The sequence below is a fragment of the Neovison vison genome, chromosome 3 (assembly GCF_020171115.1).
Source record: "Neovison vison isolate M4711 chromosome 3, ASM_NN_V1, whole genome shotgun sequence".
Taxonomy (NCBI): domain Eukaryota; kingdom Metazoa; phylum Chordata; class Mammalia; order Carnivora; family Mustelidae; genus Neogale; species Neogale vison.
In genome coordinates, this window is record NC_058093.1 from 154,647,586 (window position 1) to 154,670,787 (window position 23,202).

General features: G+C 36.3%; 1 protein-coding gene across 1 annotated transcript in view; it reads right to left on the reverse strand.

Moving 5' to 3' along the window:
• Window positions 1-23,202, reverse strand: part of PIK3C3 (phosphatidylinositol 3-kinase catalytic subunit type 3) — a 143,412-nt gene that overhangs the window by 108,826 nt on the left and 11,384 nt on the right. The window contains exon 4 of the mRNA XM_044243073.1: window positions 21,072-21,201. Within this exon, the coding sequence (XP_044099008.1) occupies window positions 21,072-21,201 (130 nt within the window). The remainder of the gene's footprint in view (window positions 1-21,071; window positions 21,202-23,202) is intronic.

Genomic DNA, 23,202 nt, shown 5'->3' on the forward strand with positions numbered 1-23,202 from the left:
TGATTTTAAGCACCTTATGACTACATCTGATAACCTGGAAATAGAGTATATGAACAAATCAAATAAACCATTTAAAAACAATTTAAAAGAGCAATGCTCCTCTTTTATTTTTAAGCCAATAGAAAATTTAAATTGAATAATGGCTTTACAATAGCACAGAATTGCAAACATTTTGAATATTCAACCATATAGGACTGCTGAAATTCATTACAGCACAGCCATCGACACCATGCAAATTCCTGCAGTCTTTACAAATCATGTTGTAGAAGTATCTTAAATGACCTGGAACAATTTTTAAACGCCATTAAGTGTAAAATCACAATTCAATTAAACACATATACAATATGATTCCAATTTAAAAATAGATACATATACATTTATATGCCACATATATTAATTTGAATACTGAATACATTATCAACTAAAATAATAATGATGGCTATTTCTGGGAAGAGGGGTAGAAGAGATTTTTATAGTCTTTGTGCTTTACCAATCTTCTTTTTAAAATCTTCTACTTCAAAAATGTTATTTAAAAGTCATTTTAAAAACAATTAATTGTGAGATCTCTGTTGAGAGAACCACTAAAGACTGGCATTTATCAAGATAATGCAAAGGGAGGAGAAAAGATGGCAGGGGAATAGCAGACTAAGATGACATCAGGTCACAGGAGTTCAGCTCGATAGTTATCAAACCATTCCAAACACCTACAAACCCAACAGGAGATTGAAGAGAAGAGGAGCAGCAATTCTAGAAACAGAAAATCGACCATTTTCTGAAAGGTAGGACATGTGGAGAAGTGAAACCAAAGCGAGGTGAAGATAAACTGCGGGGGGAGGGGCTGGCTCCCAACAAGTGGTGGAGCAATGGAGCACAAAATTTGAACTTTTAAAAGTCTGCTCCACTGAGGGACATGGCTCCAGAGGCTAAGTAGAGCCCTCAGAGGGACAGTGTGGTCTCAAGTCCCGTAGGGTCACAGAAAGATCAAGGGTGTCTGAGTGTAGCAGACCTCGCAAGTATCAGAGTGGGGAAGCAGACTACAGAGACAGAGCTGAGGAGTGAGCTCTCAGCTTGGAGTTACCTTAAACTGTGATCCACAGCACAGTGAGACCACTGCACTTTGAGCAGGGACCCCACAAGTGTCAGATCCAGGGAGACCCACCTTCATCCGCCGGAAAGGCAGAGCAGCAGGAATCTGCTGGTTTGGAGAATCCAAATGGAACTGTCTGCCAGAGACAGAAACAACAGGTCACAGGCTGGGTGAGCCCAAGTGCAGCCAGAAACCAGGGAGACGGGAGTGATTGAGCACTTTTCTCTGAGGGCTCTGAGGAGTGGGGCCCAGAGCTCTTGGCTCCTCCAGGTTGGAGACTGGGAGGCCACCATTTTCGTTCCCACCCTCCAGAGCTCTACAGAAAACGTTCAGGAAACAAAAGTTCCCAAGAGCGGAACCCGAGATTACTTGGTGTTGCCCCTGGCAAGGGTGGCACAATTCTGCCTCAGGCAAAGACGTTTGAGAAACACTACAACAGGTCCCTCCCCAAGAAGATCAGCAAGAACATCTAGCTAAGACTAAGCTCACTGATCAAGGAGAACAGCAGAATTCCAGAGGAGGGGAAAGCAAAACATGGAATTCATGGCTTTCTTCCCATGATTCTTTAGTCTTGCAAAGTTAATTAAATTTTTTTACTTTTATATTTTTATTGTAATTTAAGTTTTCCTCTTTCCTCTTTTAACATTTTTAACTACTTTATCTTAACAACACCTTTCTTAAAAAAAAATCTTTTTAAACCATTATTATAGTCATACTCTATCCTTCATTGTATCTAACTTTATTTTTTGTATACATACAGGGTTTTTTCCTCTAAAACATTTTTGAATAGAATTTCTTATGATAGATCCAAATATACCCCAAGTCTAGCACTGTCTCCAGCCTGGGCAAATTCTCTCCACTTTCTTATTCTTTTTTTTTCCAATAAATTTATCTCATCAATTCCTTTTTCAGAACTTTTTTTTACATTTTCATCTTTACAGTCATATTCTATCCCTTCATCATGTTTACCCTTAATTATGATTATATATAAGTTTTTCTTTCTTTAAAATCTTGGGACTTGGTATCTTCTAAGAGACCAAAATACACCCAAAATCAAGTGGGTGGCTCTGTTCTATTCACCAGTCTAATTATCTTTTTAAAAAAATTTTTAAACTTCTTTTTACTCCCTTTCTTCTCCCCCTGATTTGGGGTCTCTTCTGATTTGGTTAGCATACATTTTTCTGGGGTTTTTGCCACCCTGATAGTATTTTATTTTCTCATTCATATATTCTTATCTGGATGAAATGACATGGCAGAAAAACTCACCACAGAAAAAAGAACAAGAGGCAGTACCAAAGGCTAGGGGCCTAATCAACACGGACATTAGTAAAATGTCAGATCCAGAGTTCAGAATGACGATTCTCAGGGTGCTAGCTGGGCTCCAAAAAGGCATGAAAGATATGAGAGAAATCCTGTCTGGAGAAATAAAAGCCCTTCCTGGAGAAATAGAAGAACTAAAATCTAACCAAGCTGAAATCAAAAAAGCTATTAACGAGGTGCAATCAAAAATGGAGGCTCTTACTGCTAGGATAAACGAGGCAGAAGAGAGAATTAGTGACATAGAAGACCAAATGATGGAGAATAAAGAAGCTGAAAAAAGAGAGACAACTACTGGACCACGAGGAGAGAATTCAAAAGAAAAGTGATACCGTAAGAAGAAACAATATTAGAATATACAGGATTCCAGGAGAAGAAAGAGAAGAGGGCAGAAGGTATATTGGAGAGAATTATTGTAGATAATTTCCCTAATATGGCAAAGGGAACAAGCATCAAAATCCAGGAGGCAGATAGAACTCCCCTCAAAAGCAATAAAAATAGGTCCACTCCCTATCATCAAATAGTAGAACTTATAAGTCTTAGTAATGAAGAGAAAATCCTGAAAGCAGACATGAAGTCTCTAACATACAATGGTAAAAATATTAGATTGGCAGCAGACTTATCAACAGAGACCTGGCAGGCCAGAGCACTAAATTAAAAAAACATGCAGCCAAAAATACTATATCCAGCTAAGCTATCATTGAAAATAAAAGGAGAGATAAAAAGCTTCCAGGACAATCAAAAACTAAAAGAGGTTGTAAACCTCAAGCTAGCCCTACAAGAAATATTGAAAGGGATCCTCTAAGCAAAGAAAGCATCTAAAACTAGTAGACCAGAAAGAAACAGAGACAATATAAAGTAACAGTCACCTTACAGGCAATATAATGGCACTAAATTCATATCTTTCGATAGTTACCCTGAATGAAAAATGGGCTAACTGCCCCAATCAAAAGACACAGGGTATCAGAATGGATAAAAAAAAAAAAAAATCCATCAATATGCTATCTACAAGGAACTCATTTTAGTCCCAAAGACACCTCCAGATTTGAAGTGAGGGAGTGGAAAACAATTTACCATGCTAATGGACATCAAAAGAAAGCTGGGGTGACAATCCTCATATCAGATAAAATAGATTTTAAGCCAAAGACTATAATAAGAGATAAGGAAGGACACTATATCATACTTAAAGGGTCGGTCCAACAAGAAGATCTAACAGTTTTAAATATCTATGCAACATGGGAGCAGGCAACTATATAAACCAATTAATAACAAGATCAAAGAAACACACAGTCAATAATACAATAATAGTAGGAGACTTTAACACACCCCCCCCTTACTGAAATACACAGAAAATCCAAGCAAAAGATAACAAGGAAATAAAGACCTTAAATAACACACTGGACTAAACAGACATCAAAGAAATATTCAGAACATCCATCCCAAAGCAACAGAATACACATTCTCTAGTGCACATGGAACATTCTACAGGAGAGATCACATCCTGGGTCACAAATCAGGTCTCAACCAGTATCAAAAGATTGGGATCATTACCTGCATATTTTCAGACCACAATGCTCTGAAGCTAGAACTCAATCACAAGAGGAAAGTTGGAAAGAACCCAAATACATGGAGGCTAAAGAGCATCCTATTAAAGAATGAATGGGTCAACCAGGAAATTAAAGAAAAATTGAAAAAAATCATGTGAACAAATGATAATGAAAACACAATGGTTCAAAATCTTTGTGGCACAGCAAATGCAGTTCTGAGAGGAAAGTATATAGCAATACAAGCCTTTCTCAAGAAACAAGAAAGGTCTCAAGCACAGAACCTAACCCTATACCTAAAGGAGCAGGAGAAAGAACAGCAAAGAAAGCCTAAACCCAGCAGGAGAAGAGAAATAAGAAATAGCAGAGCAGAAATCAATGAAATAGAAACAAAAAACAGTAGAACAAATCAACAAAAGTAGGAGCTGGTTCTTTGAAAGAATTAATAAGATCGATAAACCCCTGGCCAGACTTATCAAAAAGAAAATAGAAAAGACCCATATAAATAAATCCATGAATGAAAGAGGAGGGAACACAACCAACCAAAATACAAAGAATTATAAGAACATATTATGAGCAACTACATGCCAGCAAATTTGACAATCTGGAAGAAACAGATGCATTCCTAGAGATGTATAAACTACCAAAACTGAACTACGAAGAAATAGAAATCCTGAACAGACCCATAACCAGTCATCAAAAATCTCCCAACAAAGAAGAGCCCAGGGCCAGACAGCTTTCCAGGGGAATTCTACTAAGCATTTAAAGAAGAATTAATTCCCATTCTCCTGAAACTGTTCCAAAAATAGAAATAGAAGGAACACTTCCAAACTCATTTTATAAGGCCAACATGACCCTGATCCCAAAACCAGAAAAAGACACCATCAAAAAAGAGAATTACAGACCAATACCCCTAATGAACGCAGATGCAAAAATTCTCACCAAAATACTAGCCAATAGGATTCAACAGTCCATTAAAAGGATTATTCACCCTGACCAAAGGGATTATTCCAGGGCTGCAAGATTGATTTGACATCCACAAATAAATCAATGTGATACAATACATTAATAAAAGAAAGAACAAGAACCTTATGATACTCTCAATAGATGCTGAAAAAGCATTTGACAAAGTACAGCATCCTTTCCTGATCAAAACTCTTCAAAGTGTAAGGATAAAGGGTACATACCTCAATAGCATCAAAGCCATCTATGAAAAACCCACAGCAAATATCATTCTCAATGGAGAAAAACTGAGAGCTTTTCCACTAAGATAAGGAACATGGCAGGGATGTCCATTATCACCACTGCTATTCAAAATAGTACTAGAAGTCCTAGCCTCAGCAATCAGACAGCAAAAAGAAATTAAAGGCATCCAAATAGGCACAGAAGAAGTCAAACTATCACTCTTTGTAGACGATATGATAATTTATGTGGAAAACCCAAAAGACTCCCCTCCAAATCTAGTAGAACTTGTACAGGAATTCAGTAAAGTGTCAAGATATAAAATCAATGCACATAAATCAGTTGCATTTCTATACACTAATAACAAGAGATAAGAAAGAGAAATTAAGTATCCCATTTATAATTACACCCAAAACTATAGGATACCTAGGAATAAACCTAACTGAAGAAGCAAAGAATCTGTACTCAAAGCTATAAAATACTCATGAAAGAAACTGAGGAGGACACAAAGAAATGGAAAACTGTTCCATGCTCATGGACTGGAAGAACAAATATTGTGAAAATGTCTATGCTACCTAAAGCAATATACATGTTTAATGCAATCCCTATCAAAATCAGATCAATTTTTTTCAAAGAAATGGAACAAATAATCCTAAAATTTATACTAAACCAGAAAAGACCTCGAATAGCCAGAGGAATGTTGAAAAAAAAAGCCAATGTTGGGGGCACCTGGGTGGCTCAGTGGGTTAAAGCCTCTGCCTTCAGCTCAGGTCAGGATCCCAGAATCCTGAGATTGAGCCCCGCATCGAGCTCTCTGCTCAGCAGAGAACCTGCTTCCTCCTCTCTCTCTGCCTGCCTCTCTGCCTACTTGTGATCTCAGTCTGTCAAATAAATAAATAAAATCTCTTAAAAAAAAAAAAAAAAAAACAAAGAAAAGAAAGCCAAAGTTGGTGGCATCGCAATTCCAGACTTCAGGCTCTATTACAAAGCTGTCATCATCAAGACAGTATGGTACTGGCACAAAAACCAGACACATACACCAGTGGAACAGAACAGAGAGCCCAGAATTAGACCCTCAACTCTATGGTTGACAAAGCAGGAAAGAATATCCAATGGAAAAAAGACAGTCTCTTCAACCAAAGGTGTTGGGAAAATTGGACAGGCACATGCAGAAAAATGAAACTGGACCATTTCCTTACACTGCACACAAAAATAGACTCAAAATGGATGAAAGACCTCAATGTGAGAAAGGAATCCATCAAAATCCTGGAGAAGAACACAGGCAGCAACATCTTCGACCTCAGCCACAGCAATTTCTTCCTAAAAACATCGCCAAAGGTAAGGCAAGCAAGGGCAAAATGAACTATTGGGACTTCATCAAGATAAAAAGCTTTTGCACAGCAAAGGAAAGAGCCAACAAAAACAAAAGACAAGTGACAGAATGGGAGAAGGTATTTGCAAATGATGCATCAGATAAAGGGATAGTATCCCGAATATATAAAGAACTTATCAAACTCAACACCCAAAGTAGAAATAATCCGATCAAAAAACGGGCAGAGGACATGAACAGACATTTCTACAAAGAAGACATCTAGATGGCCAACAGACACATGAAAAAGTGCTCCACATCATTCGGCATCAGGGAAATACAAATCAAAACCACAATGAGATACCAATCAGAATGGCTAAAATTAACAAGTCAGGAAATGACAGATGCTGGTGAGTATGCGGAGAAAGGGGAACCTTTCTACACTGTTGGTGGGAATGCAAGCTGGTGCAGCCACTCTGGAAAACAGCATGAAGTTCCTCAAAAAGTTGAAAATAGAGCTACCCTAGGACCCAGCAATCGCACTACTGGATATTTACCCTAAAGATACAAATGCAGCGATCCAAAGGGGCACATGCACCCAAATGTTTATAGCAACAATGTCTACAATAGCCAAACTATGGAAGGAACCTAGATGTCCATCAACAGATGAATGGATAAAGAAGATGTGGTATATATATATATAATGGAATACTATGCAGCCATCAAAAGAAATGAAATCTTGCCATTTGCAACAACATGGATGGAACTAGAGGTTATTGCGCTGAGCAAAATAAGTCAATCAGAGAAAGAAAATTATCATATGATCTCTCTGATATAAGGAATTTGAGAAGCAGGGAGGGGGGTCGTTGGGGGTAGGGAAGGAAAAAAAATGAAACAAGATGGGATCAAGAGGGAGACAAACCATAAGAGACTCGTAACTCACAAAACAAATTGAGGGTTGCCGGGGGGAGGGGGGAGGGAGAGGGTTTTTGGGTTATGGACATTGGGGAGGGTATGTGCTGTTGAGTGCTGTGAAATGTATAAGCCTGATGATTCACAGACCTGTACCCCTGGGGCTAATAATACATTATATGTAAATAAAAATAAAAATTTAGAAAAAAAAAGATGCTATATTTATTATTTCACCTCATAATAAAAACTCAAAAAAGACCTATCTGATTAATTTGAGCTACTAAAATGGAAACCAGGCATCAATATAATTTTCTCTCTCAAATTGTTTCTTCCAAAAGCCTTTCAACTAAGTCCAACTAAAAAACTGTATAAATTTAAAACTACCATTTTTTAATACATGGTTACTAAAAACTCTTATTTAGAGGGATTTATAGGCTTTATGTATCAAACCTTACTCATGTCAAGAAACCTTAAGAGAAGAGTTAAAAAATAAATGGATTTTCCTTCCAAAAAAGTAGATATAGAATACATGATGCTTGGGCCAGATATATATATATATACTCTCTTAGGGAAACAAAGGGGGGGAAAATGGCAAAGTTGTATTTTTTTTTTCCAGCTGCTGGAATATTAAATGAAAAAAAACAAGTCCACCTGTCACCAGAAAGAGAACTTTCAGATTCACAAAGCCTATGTGAAAGTCCAAAATTTCTCTCTTGAAACATATGTGAGAATATTGACCAATAAAAGTACTTGCTACTACCACACACAAGACTATTTTTTCTCCAGCATGACTATATAAGTGCTGTTTAATTCAACTATTTCATTATCTTCTTCCTCTAAATTCCCTCAAGTTAAAGGCCAAAACATAACTCTTTCAAATAACACTTCCCTGAGCCTAGACTGGAACTGAGCTAAATTAATAAATATTCATTGAACAGAATACCATTATAGGTCAGCTAATGCATTCACATGATGCACTATGGCTCATAAATTTCTATTGTTAAAATGTATAATTCTTCAATAAATGTAAGACAATGAGTCTTATTTGTATCAAATTAAATACAAGCTATACAGTAATTTATAATTCAAGACCAAATATAGTTGTATTTAAGAACTCACTTAAACTACTAAGAATAAAAAAGGAGCTGTGTGTGTGTGTGTGTGTTAGAGTCTTTGTTACATACGCATATGTTTTTAATTTTTAGGAAGCACAGGAGTGTCTATCCTCCTGATTAATGAAGTCTTAGCTACAAATCTTCAATTTTACTTTGAAACTTTACATGTAAATCTTACTCAGGAAGAGTGGCTTTTGTATCATAAAAGTTTCATTCAGTTAAACTTCTCAGAGATTAATCTAGTCTTAAAAGCATGTTACTTCCTATTTTTCTGGCAGAAACTATAGCTGTAAAGACAGACAACAGATTTATAGAACATCAATCAATATTCTTTTAGGGCTCAATCTTAACACTGACAAAAACTAATTTAGTCTATTTGCTACCAATGCTTTCAAGACAAATCTAAAAGCTTTGACAGTATTAGACAACAGTAAGCAAACCAAAGTGATTGATAAAGAAGATTCTACCATGTATCATTAGGAATAAATGTATAAGAGATTCCCAAATCCTTCTTTTATGACAAAAAAGAATTGCAACAGAGAATCAAATCAAATAAGCTATGTTTATAAAAGTTACACCTATTATTTGTATAAAAACCTATAGCTAAGAGGAATTTTTGATGATGTCAGTGGTGCCACTGAACAAGTTTCATAGCCTTGAATAATTTCAGCAGCTGTCATCATAATTCTGTTTATTACTGTCATTTACAAAAGATCTGAGGAAGGAATAAACCAAAGTGAGATGCTTCTGCCTAACTCAAATTTTATAGCAGGATTCTGTTCTTTCATTTTTAAAGTAACAAATCTCCCCATTAACACTTCTGACCACTGCTTTCCTTCCCCAAAATGTAGATATTTTAAAAACAGGAGTTTTTTGTTGTTGTTGTTCCTGGTTTCTTGTCACTAAAATGCATTATTATGGCAAACAAAAAATGTAAGTGGGTGTCTCATTTTTTGAGAGCATGACATCACTTCTACTATACTCATTATTATTTGTTTTTCATTGTGATGATGATAATAATAATAACAATAATTTCATTTTTATGATTCCTATAACAGAGTCCAACTAATCACTTTACCAATGAATAATATCCACAAATAGAGAAATAGCTGATTATGCAATGAGCCACCATTACAGCTATAATCTGGAGTTTTGTTTTTTTTTTTAAAGATTTTATTTATTTGACAGAGAGAAATCACAAGTAGATGGAGAGGCAGGCAGAGAGAGAGAGAGAGAGAGGGAAGCAGGCTCCCTGCTGAGCAGAGAGCACGACGTGGGACTCGATCCCAGGACCCTGAGATCATGACCTGAGCCGAAGGCAGTGGCTTAACCAGCGTATAATAAAAAACTCATTTCTTTAATCATATTTCTAAAAACCAAAACACTTGCCAATCTTAGTTTTCCAATATAGGTTCTCTATTATCTAACATCAAGAGCAGATAAGCAAGTAACACTGGGTTTGAGTTCCAATTTCAATAATGTGAAAGACTAAGATAAAGTGAAAATCCTCATACAACAAACAGCTAAAACATACGAGTAACAGTAAAATAGGTATAACAACTTAGAAAGGCAAGCCTCACAAAAGGTAAGTTTCCTATCTACAATTACAACCCAATGAAAAGCTAAAGTCAATAGTCATAACAAAGAACTGGAACAAATGATTTTACAATCTGGATCAACAAAGCCGCTGAGATCAATATGACCATAATTATTAAAATTTGAGAAAGAAAGTCAAAGAAAGGAAAGCGATAGGTAATTCTTACTTATAAATATATATGCAAAAATTTCAGCAGAAAATTAGCAAACTGAATCAAGCAATTAAAAAAATATATATCGGGATGCCTGGGTGGCTCAGTCGGTTAAGCCTCTGCCTTCAGCTCAGGTCACAATCCCAGGGTCCTGGGATCAAGTCCCACACTGGGCTCCTTGCTCTGTAGGGAGCCTGCTTCTCCCTCTGCCTGCCGCTCCCCCTGCTTGTGTGCTCTCTCTCTGACAAAAAACTAAATAAAATCTTTAACATACATACATACATAGAGAACACATCGGGGCTCCTGGGTGATTCAGCCAACTGAGCATCTGACTCTTGATTTCGGCTTGGGTCAAGATCTCCAAGTTGTGAGATCAAGCCCTGCATCAGGCTCCACTCGCATCTCTCCCTCTACTCCTACCCCTGCTCATAGGCACTCTCTCAAATAAATAAATTAAATATTTAAACAAAACATATCATGATTCCAAGAACATAAGAACAGTTTAACACAGTTTACCTATTAGTGTAATCCTTTACATTATTAAGTGTATCAGGGGTTCCCAAAATCAGCAAACTCACAAGACTCAGAGGCAGCTGTAATCACAGTTAAGATTCATCACATCAACACAGTAAGAATATACAGCTAGAAGGCTGAGTAAGAAAAAAAAGACAAGGCAGTGTCTGGGGAAAATCTATATGCAGGCTTCCTATAACTTCCCCTCCTTGCCCAAAAAGTAACATACTTGAATAAGCTTCTTTCTCTATAAAGAAAAATGCAGCCTAAGAAAGTCCATTTGAGACTGAGATTAGAGATTTTTATCAGGGGCTGGTCACACAAGCGTTCTCTGCTTTCAACTACCTAAGTTCTAGGTTCCCAGGAAGAAAGCAGGTATTCACCATCAATCACAATGTACAGACAGCCTACACACAGTCAAACATCTATACCAGTTAGGGAATGTTTCAAAAGCTAAGTTCTCAAACATCAGCTGAGAGCCAACCCTGCAAGCAGGACCTCCTAAAGATGGCAGCCTCAGGCCTACTACATTAACTGTTTTGGAAACAAAATATGGTAAAAGGATCCCAAAATTGTTTTGGTAAGTTTCAACACTCAGGCATCATATAAAGTTTTGGTACTATAAAAGAGGACTTTCTTAACCTTCTTATACATATATATGTATATGTATATGTATATGTATATGTATATGTATATGTATATATACACATACATATATATACATACATGTATATATATGTATGTGTGTATATATATATTATATATATATATATATATATATATATATATAAAGAAGTAATAGCCAACATCTTATCACATGGTTAAATGTAAGAAGCATTTTCATTAAAGTCAGGAACAAAACAAGAATGCCTCCACTACTGTTTCTGTTAAACACTATATCAGAGTTTCATATACCAGTCACAGAAGAAAAACACAAATGAAAGAAATAAACATTATTTATAGGTCATTATCACATAGAAAAGTCAAAAGAACCATTAGACAAACTATTACAAACAATGAGTTCAGAAATGTTGCTGCTCAATGTAAGATTAATGAAAAGAAATCAGTATTATTTGAACCATTAGACAAACTATTAGAAACAATGGGTTCAGAAGTGTTGCTCAATATCAGATTAATGAAAAGAAATCAGTATTATTCCAAAATTCCTACTATTCCCTCTTTCCCAATCTAAAAATACAGTCTTTAGAAGACATATACAATAGTAACCAAAACTACCTGAAATTTGGAAAAGAAAATGTATAGATGGTCATCTTTGCAATTTCACTCCTAAATTTCTACCCTAAAAAAATCACTTGGTGGGCATAAGGTAGAATATGAAATAGCATTCACTTCAGCCCTGTAAGTAATACAAAAAACTGAAATTGTTGGGAGAACAAATAAACTAATCTACTTATCCAATGGAATACTATACAGTAGTTTAAATGAAAGCACTCAAGCAAAGCACTGCATATACTGACGTGGATAAATCTCAAGAACAAAATTAAGTTTAAAATGTAAATTACAAAACAAAAAATGAGGGAAGTTTTAACAAATATCTATGATTTTTTTTAATTTTTTAAGATTTTATTTGTTCATTTGAGAGAGAGCACAAGCTAGGTGGGGAGGGGTGGAGGGAGAGGCAGACTCCGCACTGAGCAGGGACCCTGCCCTCAATGCAGGGCTCGACTCCAGGACCCTGGGATCATGACTGAGCTGAAGGCAGACACTTAACCAACTGAGCCATCCAGGTGCCCCTTAAATCTTTTCTAAAATAATGTGAAACAAGCAAAATGTTAAATGTTCAATCTTAACAATGAATACATAGATGTCTATTACATTATTTTATGTGTTGAATTTATAAAAATTAATTGAATTTATAAAAAAATTTAAAACTTGGAGTGCCAAGTTTTCCCTGGTCAGTAGAAAGGCTGCTTTTCCCTCTCCCACTCCACCTGCTTGTGTTCCCTCTCTCGCTCTTTGTCAAATAAATAAATAAAATCTTTTTAAAAATTTAAAAACTTAACAGTACACATAATTTTAAAACCCAGGCATTTAACTTGCAAGGACTGGAAAACTGAATGAGGCTACAGTCTGTGTGTGCCTTCTCACTATCTCTCCTCACCAGTCTTGAGGTTCAACTACCGCTTAACTTATTTAGTTGACTCCCTTGGGCTGAAGAATACTCTGATGAGGAAGATAAAACGAATTCATTTGGGTTATCTCACATAGACCCCCTTCTTCCATATGATTTTAATGCTTCCAAAATAAAATAAAATTTATACTTAAAATATAAATATAAAGAATATAAATATTCTCCAGTCTTGTTGAAACTGTTTTCTCAGAGTTCAAGACTAACCCCAAATTCAATCCATTATTCCATTCCTTGGCTATAACTGCAATCTCGATGTATAATGTGATATCCTTAGTTTTTTTTTCCCAAAGTTCCTATTTTCCCCCTTTCACCAACTGGTTCCTTCATACTGGCTATAATTTAGTGCTAAAATAGCCATACTTTGTTTCCTTAACCTTCTAAAAAATTACCCTGTGATCAAGCAATTTGACAAAAGCCTGGGCTGAACAAATGAGACTTCATTGCCACTAATTTTCTAGCTGCATCATTTTTTGTGATCACACAAAGAAACTACCAACACCTTCCCCTCCACAGCTCTAAAATATTCCCACAATTTTATCAGCATCTGCTTTCCTCTTTTTTTTTCAATTTATTTATTTTCAGAAAAACAGTATTCTTTTTTTTTTTTTTAGATTTTTTCTTTATTTATCTGACAGAGATCACAAGTAGGCAGAGAGGCAGGCAGAGAGAGAGGAGGAAGCAGGCTCCCTGCAGAGCAGAGAGCCCGATGCGGGGCTCCATCCCAGGACCCTGGGATCACGACCTGAGCCGAAGGCAGAGGCCTAACCCACTGAGCCACCCAGGCACCCCAGTATTCATTATTTTTTCACCACAACCAGTGCTCCATGCAATCCGTGCCCTCTATAATACCCACCACCTGGAACCCCGACCTCCCACCACCCCCCGCCACTTCAAACCCCTCAGACTGTTTTTCAGAGTCCACAGTCTCTCGTGGTTCACCTCCCCCTCCAATCTTTAGCAAAGGATTCTCACATCCAGTTGTACCATGAAGTTCCTACCGTATTGTTTCTTTGAATAACATACCCTCTTCCACTGTTACATTTCTTTTCCTCCTAAATCTTAGTCATTTGACATCTGTGGGTGAAAGAAATCTTAAGAGTGACTGTTATTTATTGCTTTTAACCTATGCACTGGTGACAACTAAAGCCACAAGTATTGTTTATAACTCGGGATGCCCAGGTGGCTCGGTCAGTTAAGAATCAGACTCTTGATTTTGGCTCAGGTCACGATCTTGGGGTCACAGGATTAAGCTCTACATGGGGCTCTGCGCTCAGTGAAGTCTGCTTACCCCCTTCCCTCTGCTCCTCCCCTCACTTACTCTTTCGAGTTCCAAAATAAATTTGTTTCTAACTTCATTCATAGCACATGTTTGCAAAGGTACTCACTGGCCATGGGCAAATCCTTATTTACTAAGTTTCCAGGCACCATTTATTATGCCCTACATGTGGACCTCCAGGTATATACGTGTGGTTTCAAGCTCCCTCTGCCTTTTCCCCTATTTTCAATTTTTATCTCCCTGATAAGAAAACATATTCTCCATACAAACAAATCCTTCACAAGCCTTAAATCTTAAAAAAAAAGTCAGATACTTATCTTCAGAAAAACATTTACATGAAGAATTTAAAGACCTGAATTTAGGTCCTGGTTCAACTTACCAAGCATGATACCTTAAATGAATCATTTAGCTTCTCTAAGCTTCCATTTCCTCAGGAGTTTAAAAGCAATGTATGTTACAAGTCCAATCATTATACTCATAAAATCAAATGAAAGCACATAAGTAATAACAACAGCTAACATTTGTTAGTGCTCAGTGAAGTCTAGCAATATCAAATCCTTTAAATAGTTTATCTCATTTATATTTAGTCTTCACAATAACTCAAAAAAGTAGATGTTAACTATTATTACTATTGTACAAATGAAGATTTCATGACTTAGAAAAAGTTAAGTAGCTAATCTAAGATCACAACAAGAGACAACTGAAATCTAAATGGAAATCCATATTCAAATTCATGATTTTAATCATTGCTCCATTTTACACTAAAAGGCTTTATAGGTATTAAAACACTTTATACATGCAAGGTGATTATCATTATTAGTATTATTAATTCTCATAATGGCACTAATAGTAACAACAGCATCGACTTAGTAATACCTTTTTTTTGTCTCCAACATACAGAAGTATGCCTTCAATAGAGCAGGTGATGGTGGTGGAGACAAAGAGGGATAATAAATAGTGTTGGGTGACTACACTTATCACGGTGAGCATTTCATAAAGCATATAAATGTCAAATCACTATGTTGCACACCTGAAACCAATATAATATTGCATGTCAACTAAAATTTTTACTTATGAATGTTCCCGAATTTTATTTTGCCAAGTAAAGTCATTTTTTTAAGTGCTACTATCAAACGAGACACTTTAATACTCAAAAACACCAAAAGAACACAATCTTAGAATAAAGTCCTTTATATTGAATATATTTTTATGAAAACATTAAAAAGAGGACTTTTGCATATATTTAACATAAAAACCCCCTCTAATTAATGCCTCTAGACTAGTACCCGTTCAATGTAATCCATTCAATGTAAAATATTTTCTTTCAAAGACAAATGTTTCAGCAGGCCAAAGAGTACTATAAAATAATTTAAAATAAATAGCCTCAATCCCACTTCACAAAGTTATGTCATGAGAAAATTTCCTGTTACCTTAATCTCAATTTTAAAGGATCATTTTGTAACCATGATAGTATGTCGGTGTTTATTCCACAGATAGAGTGTAGACAGCATATTCAAGTAATCCTGTAACTAAAAAAATTCAAGAGAAAAGATCCTTTTAAGATTCCCCCAAACTGAAATATCTCACGGCAGTTTCTAGTTCCTTCAGGCTAGCTCCTTCATGGCTCACTAAGAAATCAACAATCTCCTGAAGACTAATTTAATTTTCAAGGTGCCTTAAAAAAACACATCCTGGGTAGCAGACACAAGTAATATAGTTACCAAAAAGATAATAATATGGTTACTAACCCATTACTAATTAGTAAATTGGCATTCTAGACCAGTGCTGTCCAACAGACCATATGGCAATAATGGAAATACTCCATATCTGTACTGACCAATAGCTGCTGGCCACATGTGGCAAAGGAGCATTTGAAATGTGATTACAGTAACAAAGCAACTGAATTTTTAACCTTATTTAATTCTAATTAACTTAAACTGCCACATGCGAATTATGGCAATTATTTTGGTCAGTACAGCTCTAGATTATAAATAACCCTTCAAATCGATTGGCATAAGCCTATTCTCAAGACACTAAGTATTCCTCAATGAACTAAAAACACCCAGTTTCTATTGCTATAAACCTTAAGTCTGGACCCTGGACCCAGAGACCCAGATTGATCCCATGCAGACAATATGAGGGTCAGCCTGAAACTTCACCTCATCTTTCCACAACTTCACTATCGCAGTTCTCACCTACATACTCAACTTGCCCCAACCTATCTGTGTCACACAGACCACAAAGCATTTTTCATCTAGTCGTTACTTTCTCTTTGCCTCCTCTTAATCAAATTGACAGAAACTAAAGCACATTCCAAAGGCATCAGGCAGAGCTGCTAAAATGAAAAGGAGACAGTGGAGAAGCATGCTTTTGCACTAACCTTTCATGTCTAAAGACATGGATTCAAATATAAATCAAACACTGAAGCTTGGTAGTCACATCCAAAACCCCAGGTGGATATGCATCCTAGTCATAAAACTCTTACAATATGACAAGCTGAAAAACGGAACAGATGGGAACAATGGGCAAATTTGCTCAAGTAAGGCCCACAATCATTAAAAGGCTGGGTCATGGACAATGAAAGGAGGGTAAATGCTCCAGAGGTCTGGCCTTTGATTATTGTCACAAATCAATTCAAACAGAAAGATACTATACTTGTAAATATTAATTAGGAAAATTTAGAGCTGGGTTAAAAAAAAAGATAATGAGGAAGAACTGGGTGGGGCGTGAGTCTATTTTAATGCACTCATTTCTTCCTATCCCCTACTAGTCTAAGAAATCTAACTTAGAAAAAATGAGAACCAAACTGAAGACTGCCCCATTTTGTTTCCTTTTCTCACATTCCTTTACTCAAATGAAAACTAGGTATAAAGTAAAATCATCACAGAGGTTAATTCCACTAAAATCCTGCTGAAAGGATTTGACTTTTAAAAATATTCAACGTAGAAATCAGGCTTTTAAACTTCAGTTATTCATACTGCAGTTATAATTCAAGCTTCATAGCTGAACAAGCAATAAGTCAGAATAAGAACAGTTAGTCCAGCTTGAGTTTGAAGTTCTTTGCTTAATAATTATCTAACGCCATCTTTCCACAAGCCATTTAAATAGTTCATCTTCATTTCACAGTCCTCTTGTCCCATTATCCCCAGGCAGCCAAGACTAAAGCACTTCTGTAACTGAATAAACTTTCTTACACAGCAGTTTGAAAACTGTCACTATGCTATTTATTTTGGCTCATGGGTACAGTGCATGGTAACTACGCTTTGCTATTATTAAGATTTATATATACCTTTCTACTCTGAGTCCAACTGCCTTCTCAACAATTAGAAACAATCATAGTAAATTCACTGGCTGGAAAATCAAAGTCAAGAAATAAACTATTCAGTTCTAACCACTTCAGCCTCTTCTCATTTATTTCCCTAAAATGGTAGTGTTAGAAATAAGAATATTGTTAATCTAAAATCTGTTCCTTGCGGCGTCTGGGTGGCTTAGTCTTTAAGCGTCTGCCTTTGGCTCAGGTCATGATCCCATGATCCCAGAGTCCTGCATCAGGCTCCCTGCTCAGAGGGAAGCCTGCTTTTCCCTCTTAACACTCCCACTGCTTGTGTTCCCTCTCTCGCTGTGTCACTGCCAAATAAATAAATAAAATCTTTTTAAAAATAAATAAATAGGGACGCCTGGGTAGCTCAGTTGGTTAAGCAGTAGCCTTCGGCTCAGGTCATGATCCCAGCATCCTGGGATCGAGTCCCCCATTGGGCTCCTTGCTCAGCAGTGAGCCTGCTTCTCCCTCTGCCTCTGCCTGCCACTCTGTCTGCCTGTGCTCTCTCTCTCTCTCTGACAGATAAATAAATAAATAATATTTTAAAATAAAATAGATATAAATAAAAGAAAAAAAATCTGTTTCTTTTGTATAAAAATGGAAATAAGAGCACACACATTCTTTCCTGGTTTTTAAAAATGTATTGTACCAGAGACAATTTCAAAGTGTTTTGAGGAAAAGAATCACAATCTAACTGAACAAACTTTTTAATGTGGAACCAGAAAAATGAGAGCGGAAGGAAAATGAGAGGAAAAGAGAGCTACTATGGCACAATTTAAGAACAAAACAAATATGGAAGTATAATTTTAAGTTCAGACATAACAAGTATTAAAGTATACTTTCTCTGGTATAAGGCAAGGGAAACAGACTCAGGAAGCTAGTCTGAAAACCTAAACTAAAGAAGCAGGTACTAATCAAACAACAACAACAACAAAATCAGATTTAAGAGCAGAGCCACATCATTCACACTAGGTAGGTCCTGAGTAATGCTTTACTCTAAGCATACAGATTGCAGAAAAAAAGGAATGACATGAATACAGCACATTCAAAACTGCAAATATATGATTACATGTTTATTCTCTACTAAGGTGATTACTATAAAATCCTGGTAGATATATAAAACTGCTATTCCAGTACCTTCCTTTTTTTTAAGATTTATTTTTTTAAAAGATTTTATTCATTTATTTGACAGAGATCACAAGTAGGCAGAGAGGCAGGCAGAGAGAGAGGAGGAAGCAGGCTCCCTGCCGAGCAGAGAGCCCAACGCGGGGCTCGATCCCAGGACGCCGGGATTATGACCCGAGCCGAAGGCAGAGGCTTTAACCCACTGAGCCACCCAGGTGCCCCAAGACTTATTTATTTGAGAGAGAAAAAAGAGAGAAGGTGTGCACATGAGCAGGGGAAGGAACAGAGGGAGAGAAAGAATCCTCAAGCAGACTCCCCAGTGAGTGCGAAGCCCAACACAGGGCTCCATCCCAGGACCCCAAGATCAAGACCTGACCAGAAATCGAGAGGCAGATGCCTAACCAACTAAGCCACCTGCTACCCACCATTTCAGTACTTTGAAAATAACTGAATATGAATAGCTACACAGGACCCCAGAAATCATCCATTCTAAACTTCTGACTTTACGGGCTCAGAAATTATTTTCTGCGATTCAGTGAGATGGCCAAGTCTCTGACTCATACTACAGTGCTCTTCCCACTGAAAAGTGCTTCCAAGTACCCAAACTTCCAATATCATTTTTTAAAACACATTCTTCCTCTACAGCAGCAGGGCTAGAACAGGTTTTGAAACCTCACACAGCATGACCAACTGCTATACAGAAAAGAATGAGGCACATAGCTTCAAAAAAGCTGTTAAGATGCTCATTCTCATTAATTTTTATTCCCATTTCAGAGGTTTATAAACTAATGAATAAAGACTTATTTGAAAACTGTTAACATACTCTGAGAAATACAAACAACATATATATGTTAGTATCTCTTAAAAAATTAGGACCCAACTTGCCATATTCTTCAATATAAAGAACTGAGACTGCAGACGATTCCTACCAATTGACAAATATGTTAAGAAAGCTTCTTCCTGACACCTCATTTAGCTCTGCATATGCATAGACATCATTCCTAGAGCTGCAAATGTGCACTAATGACTAATGACCAAATGTGCACTAATGAACCTTGATGAACACATGAAAAGCTTGAGAACTTTCCTATATCCCATGTAAGAACGTAAACAAAATCTCAGGAGTAACTATACTGAAAACAAATTTTATTTCTGTAATTATGAAGGGGAAGTTGACAACAGTAATTTGGTTAGAAAGCTTATGAGGAAACTATGGCATCATTTTTCCATAAAAGAGCAATACGAAAAGACGAAGAATGAACTTGACAATAAAAAAATTATGTTGAAAAAAAAAAAAGCCAAGCTAATGCAAGTAATTATTCTTTATAATTAAGATTTCTCCTATATATAGGTTGAGGCAACAAGCTATAAAATGCTTAGCATCAAAACTTTCTCCAGGCATTAAAGAGCCATTCATACAAATAAGATTGCAAAGGAAATTTACACCAAGAATTAAAAGAGAGTCTCTTAAAAGAATCGTAAAAGGTCTTTACACAGTATCTGACATAGTGCTTTATGAACAAATATTCACAAAATAAGTTATAGTGTTGTGATTTAAGCACAGAATTAAATCTAGTTTTTCTTTTCTCCTAAATGAAAACACTACAATAAAACAATTTTTAAATAAAAAGGTAACAATTCAGTCTGCTTAAAAAAAAAAAAAAAGTGAGGGAAGTATGAGAACAATTGAGATTGAAGAATAACATAAGCTGGTGATATATTGCTACTTCCAAGTAACATAAGAATGTCTAGCATGTAACACTTGCATCTTTAAGACTATGTCACCAAAAATAGGCAGTCATCTTGAAAGTATCACCAAAAACTCTATGTTCTCAAATCTGGCAGAATTATAAACACAAAAGGCCACATATTGTATAATACCATCTGTATGAAATGTCCAGAATAGGAACATCCACAGAGACAGAAAGTAGATTAATAGTTGCCAGGCCAGCGGCCGGAGAGCAGAGGGAAAGGGGACTGACAACTAATAGGTAGAGTATACGGTGACATTTTTGATGAAAATGTTCTAAAATTCAATAGTGGCATGACTACACAATTCAACATTTAGTGAATTTACTAAAAAACCACCAAACTGTACACTTTCTAAGAGTGAATTTTACGGTATGTGAATTATCATTCCAATTAAATTATTATTAAAAAATTAAATTCAGGATGGCTGGGTGGCTCAGATGGTTAAGCCTTCAGCTCAGGTCACGATCCCAGAGTTCCAGGATCGAGACCCGCATCAGGCTCCCAGCTCCATGAGGAGTCTGCTTCTCCCTCTGACCTTCTCCCCCCTCATGGTCGCTCGCTCTCTCTCTCTCTCTCTCTCTCTCTCTCATGGAGAAATAAAATCTTGGAAAAAAATAAAAATTTAAGTCAAAAGAATGATCTGACAATTCATAATGTCAATTTCTATTACAGCAGGCATCACTCAGAGCTTTCCACCTGTTTCAATAGTTTCTTTTTTACCTTGGCAAGGCGGCTCATCTGATCTTCAGAAAGAGTACTGCTTGTTCTGCCAGGAGTTTTTGTGGGTTCTGATCCATCTGCTTCTACATTAGGCCAGACTTTCAAGTCATGCATCCCTTGGCGAAACATGCTAGGTGAAAAGAGAATGTTCAGGGTAGAAGTAAATTAATGCAGTTCATTATAGGACATTTCAGTTCCCAAACAGAGAGAATTCCACAAAGAAAAATGCATATCTCTCTTGCCAACCTTGAAGCCTCCAGTGGGTTGTAAAGCAATTAATTAAGTAACTAAAATCCATGTAACACTTTTTTACAAGGTATTCTTTGCTCCTCCACATAGAACTGTTACAGAAATTCTAAAGGTAGAGTAGAAACAGAAAAAGTTCAGTGATGGACCACACACTCCATTACTTCCGTGGAGATCCTAGAAAAAATGAGAGACTAAATTCCTACCCAATGAAAGAATGTCACATTAACAATGACTGAAACCAAAATTTAAGTAATTTCATAACTCTCTACTTTAAATGACAATTCAGCTTAGTAGACTGTAAAGTAAAAATGCTGAGATCTGAATCCCAGTTGTGCCAGCTATCATCTATTACCTACGCGACCTTGGGTAAACTATCTAACCTATGTGCCTCAGTTTTCTCATCTATAAAGTAAGATTATAAAGAGTATACCTGCGTCTTGTTAGAAAAGTTAAACAGATGGGTAGAAGTAAAAAGAACTTAGAACAGTGCCGGCATTAAATGTTAGCTAAATGTTAAAATGTTAGCTACTATTTTCTGTTCACTAAGTACACGCTGATCTCTCTCCTGTCTTCTCTTGCCCAGGAGGTACATCTTAAACAAAATACGATTACAGATCCACATGAGAAAAAGCTTCCATATCTACAAATTACAGATTTAACATAGAGTCAAAATTCAGTCTGAACATGGAGATTCTATTTTAAAGTGAAAAATTCTATGACTGTTGATTGTCAAATTTCCTTCAAAAAGCTACCCAGAAGATCTAGAGTAAAGGTTGAGCAAACTTGTAAAGGAGCTTTACATGAACTTTTGAAATATGCTACTGTTTAGTATCTGAGTGTTTTTAATTGGGGGGGTGGTTACAGACGTTCTTCTGTTACTGTGTTCTTTTTTTTTTTTTTAAGTGTTTTTTCTTTTAAACAAGACCTTTCAAACAGTATAAATTCTATTCATATCCTCCCAAAATCAAAGAACAAGCTGTTGACTGCAATTGTAAGAATAAGACTCCAGGTATGCACAGGTGAGGAGGTAAGTCCATTTTGCACACTCTTCCATTTAATAATTTTTAAAATAAGGTATATGGTAGATATAGTAATCTATAAGTTATAACTGTAAAAGGTTTACATAAAGTTTATAAACCATTACTATCATGTTCTAATGGAAAATTTCTTTAAGATTTTCCAAAGGTAATAAAGAGAATTTTCATTGATTGTGTAATGTATATAAGCTATGACGCCATGAACAATTAGAATGGGAGTGATGAAGTGATTGCTATAAGCTCACGAGCATAATAAGGTTAAGGTATAGCTGTACTTGTTGTAAGATCTCTAAGGTTGGCAATAATAGGTGCTATCCAGCAACTGTATCTGCAGAAGCTTCCAATGGAGGCTCAATAAAAAATGCGCTGACTAGTTGTAAAGAATCAAAATTCTCAATATTTATTTATCATATGAAAGATCAAAAAAAGTTACATTACAAAAAGCCATATGCAAGCCTTTTATAAAGATCTTTCAACTCAGGGACAGATTCAACATCAAGTAGACCCACTTAGTATCCAGGAAACTTGGTACAGTGAAACAGTAATGCCACTCTTAGATGAATATCCTTAAATGTAGCTGGAGAAGCAGAAGGCCTGCCTTCCTTCTCTCTACCTCTGTGTCCCCCAGTGGATACTGTGACTAACTGAATGTAACTAAATCAAAAATAAGTACATTTGGCTGGAAGTCAGTTTACTAAATGATTTAGGTGCCTTGGGATGGATCTGGAGAGAAGACTTAAGGATATGGGATGTGGAGGGTAGGGGTGATGCCAAGTGACTCAAATAATCAAGTGAACATATTACTTTCTTTTGACACTAATGGAATCTTTGCAGAGTTACACAGC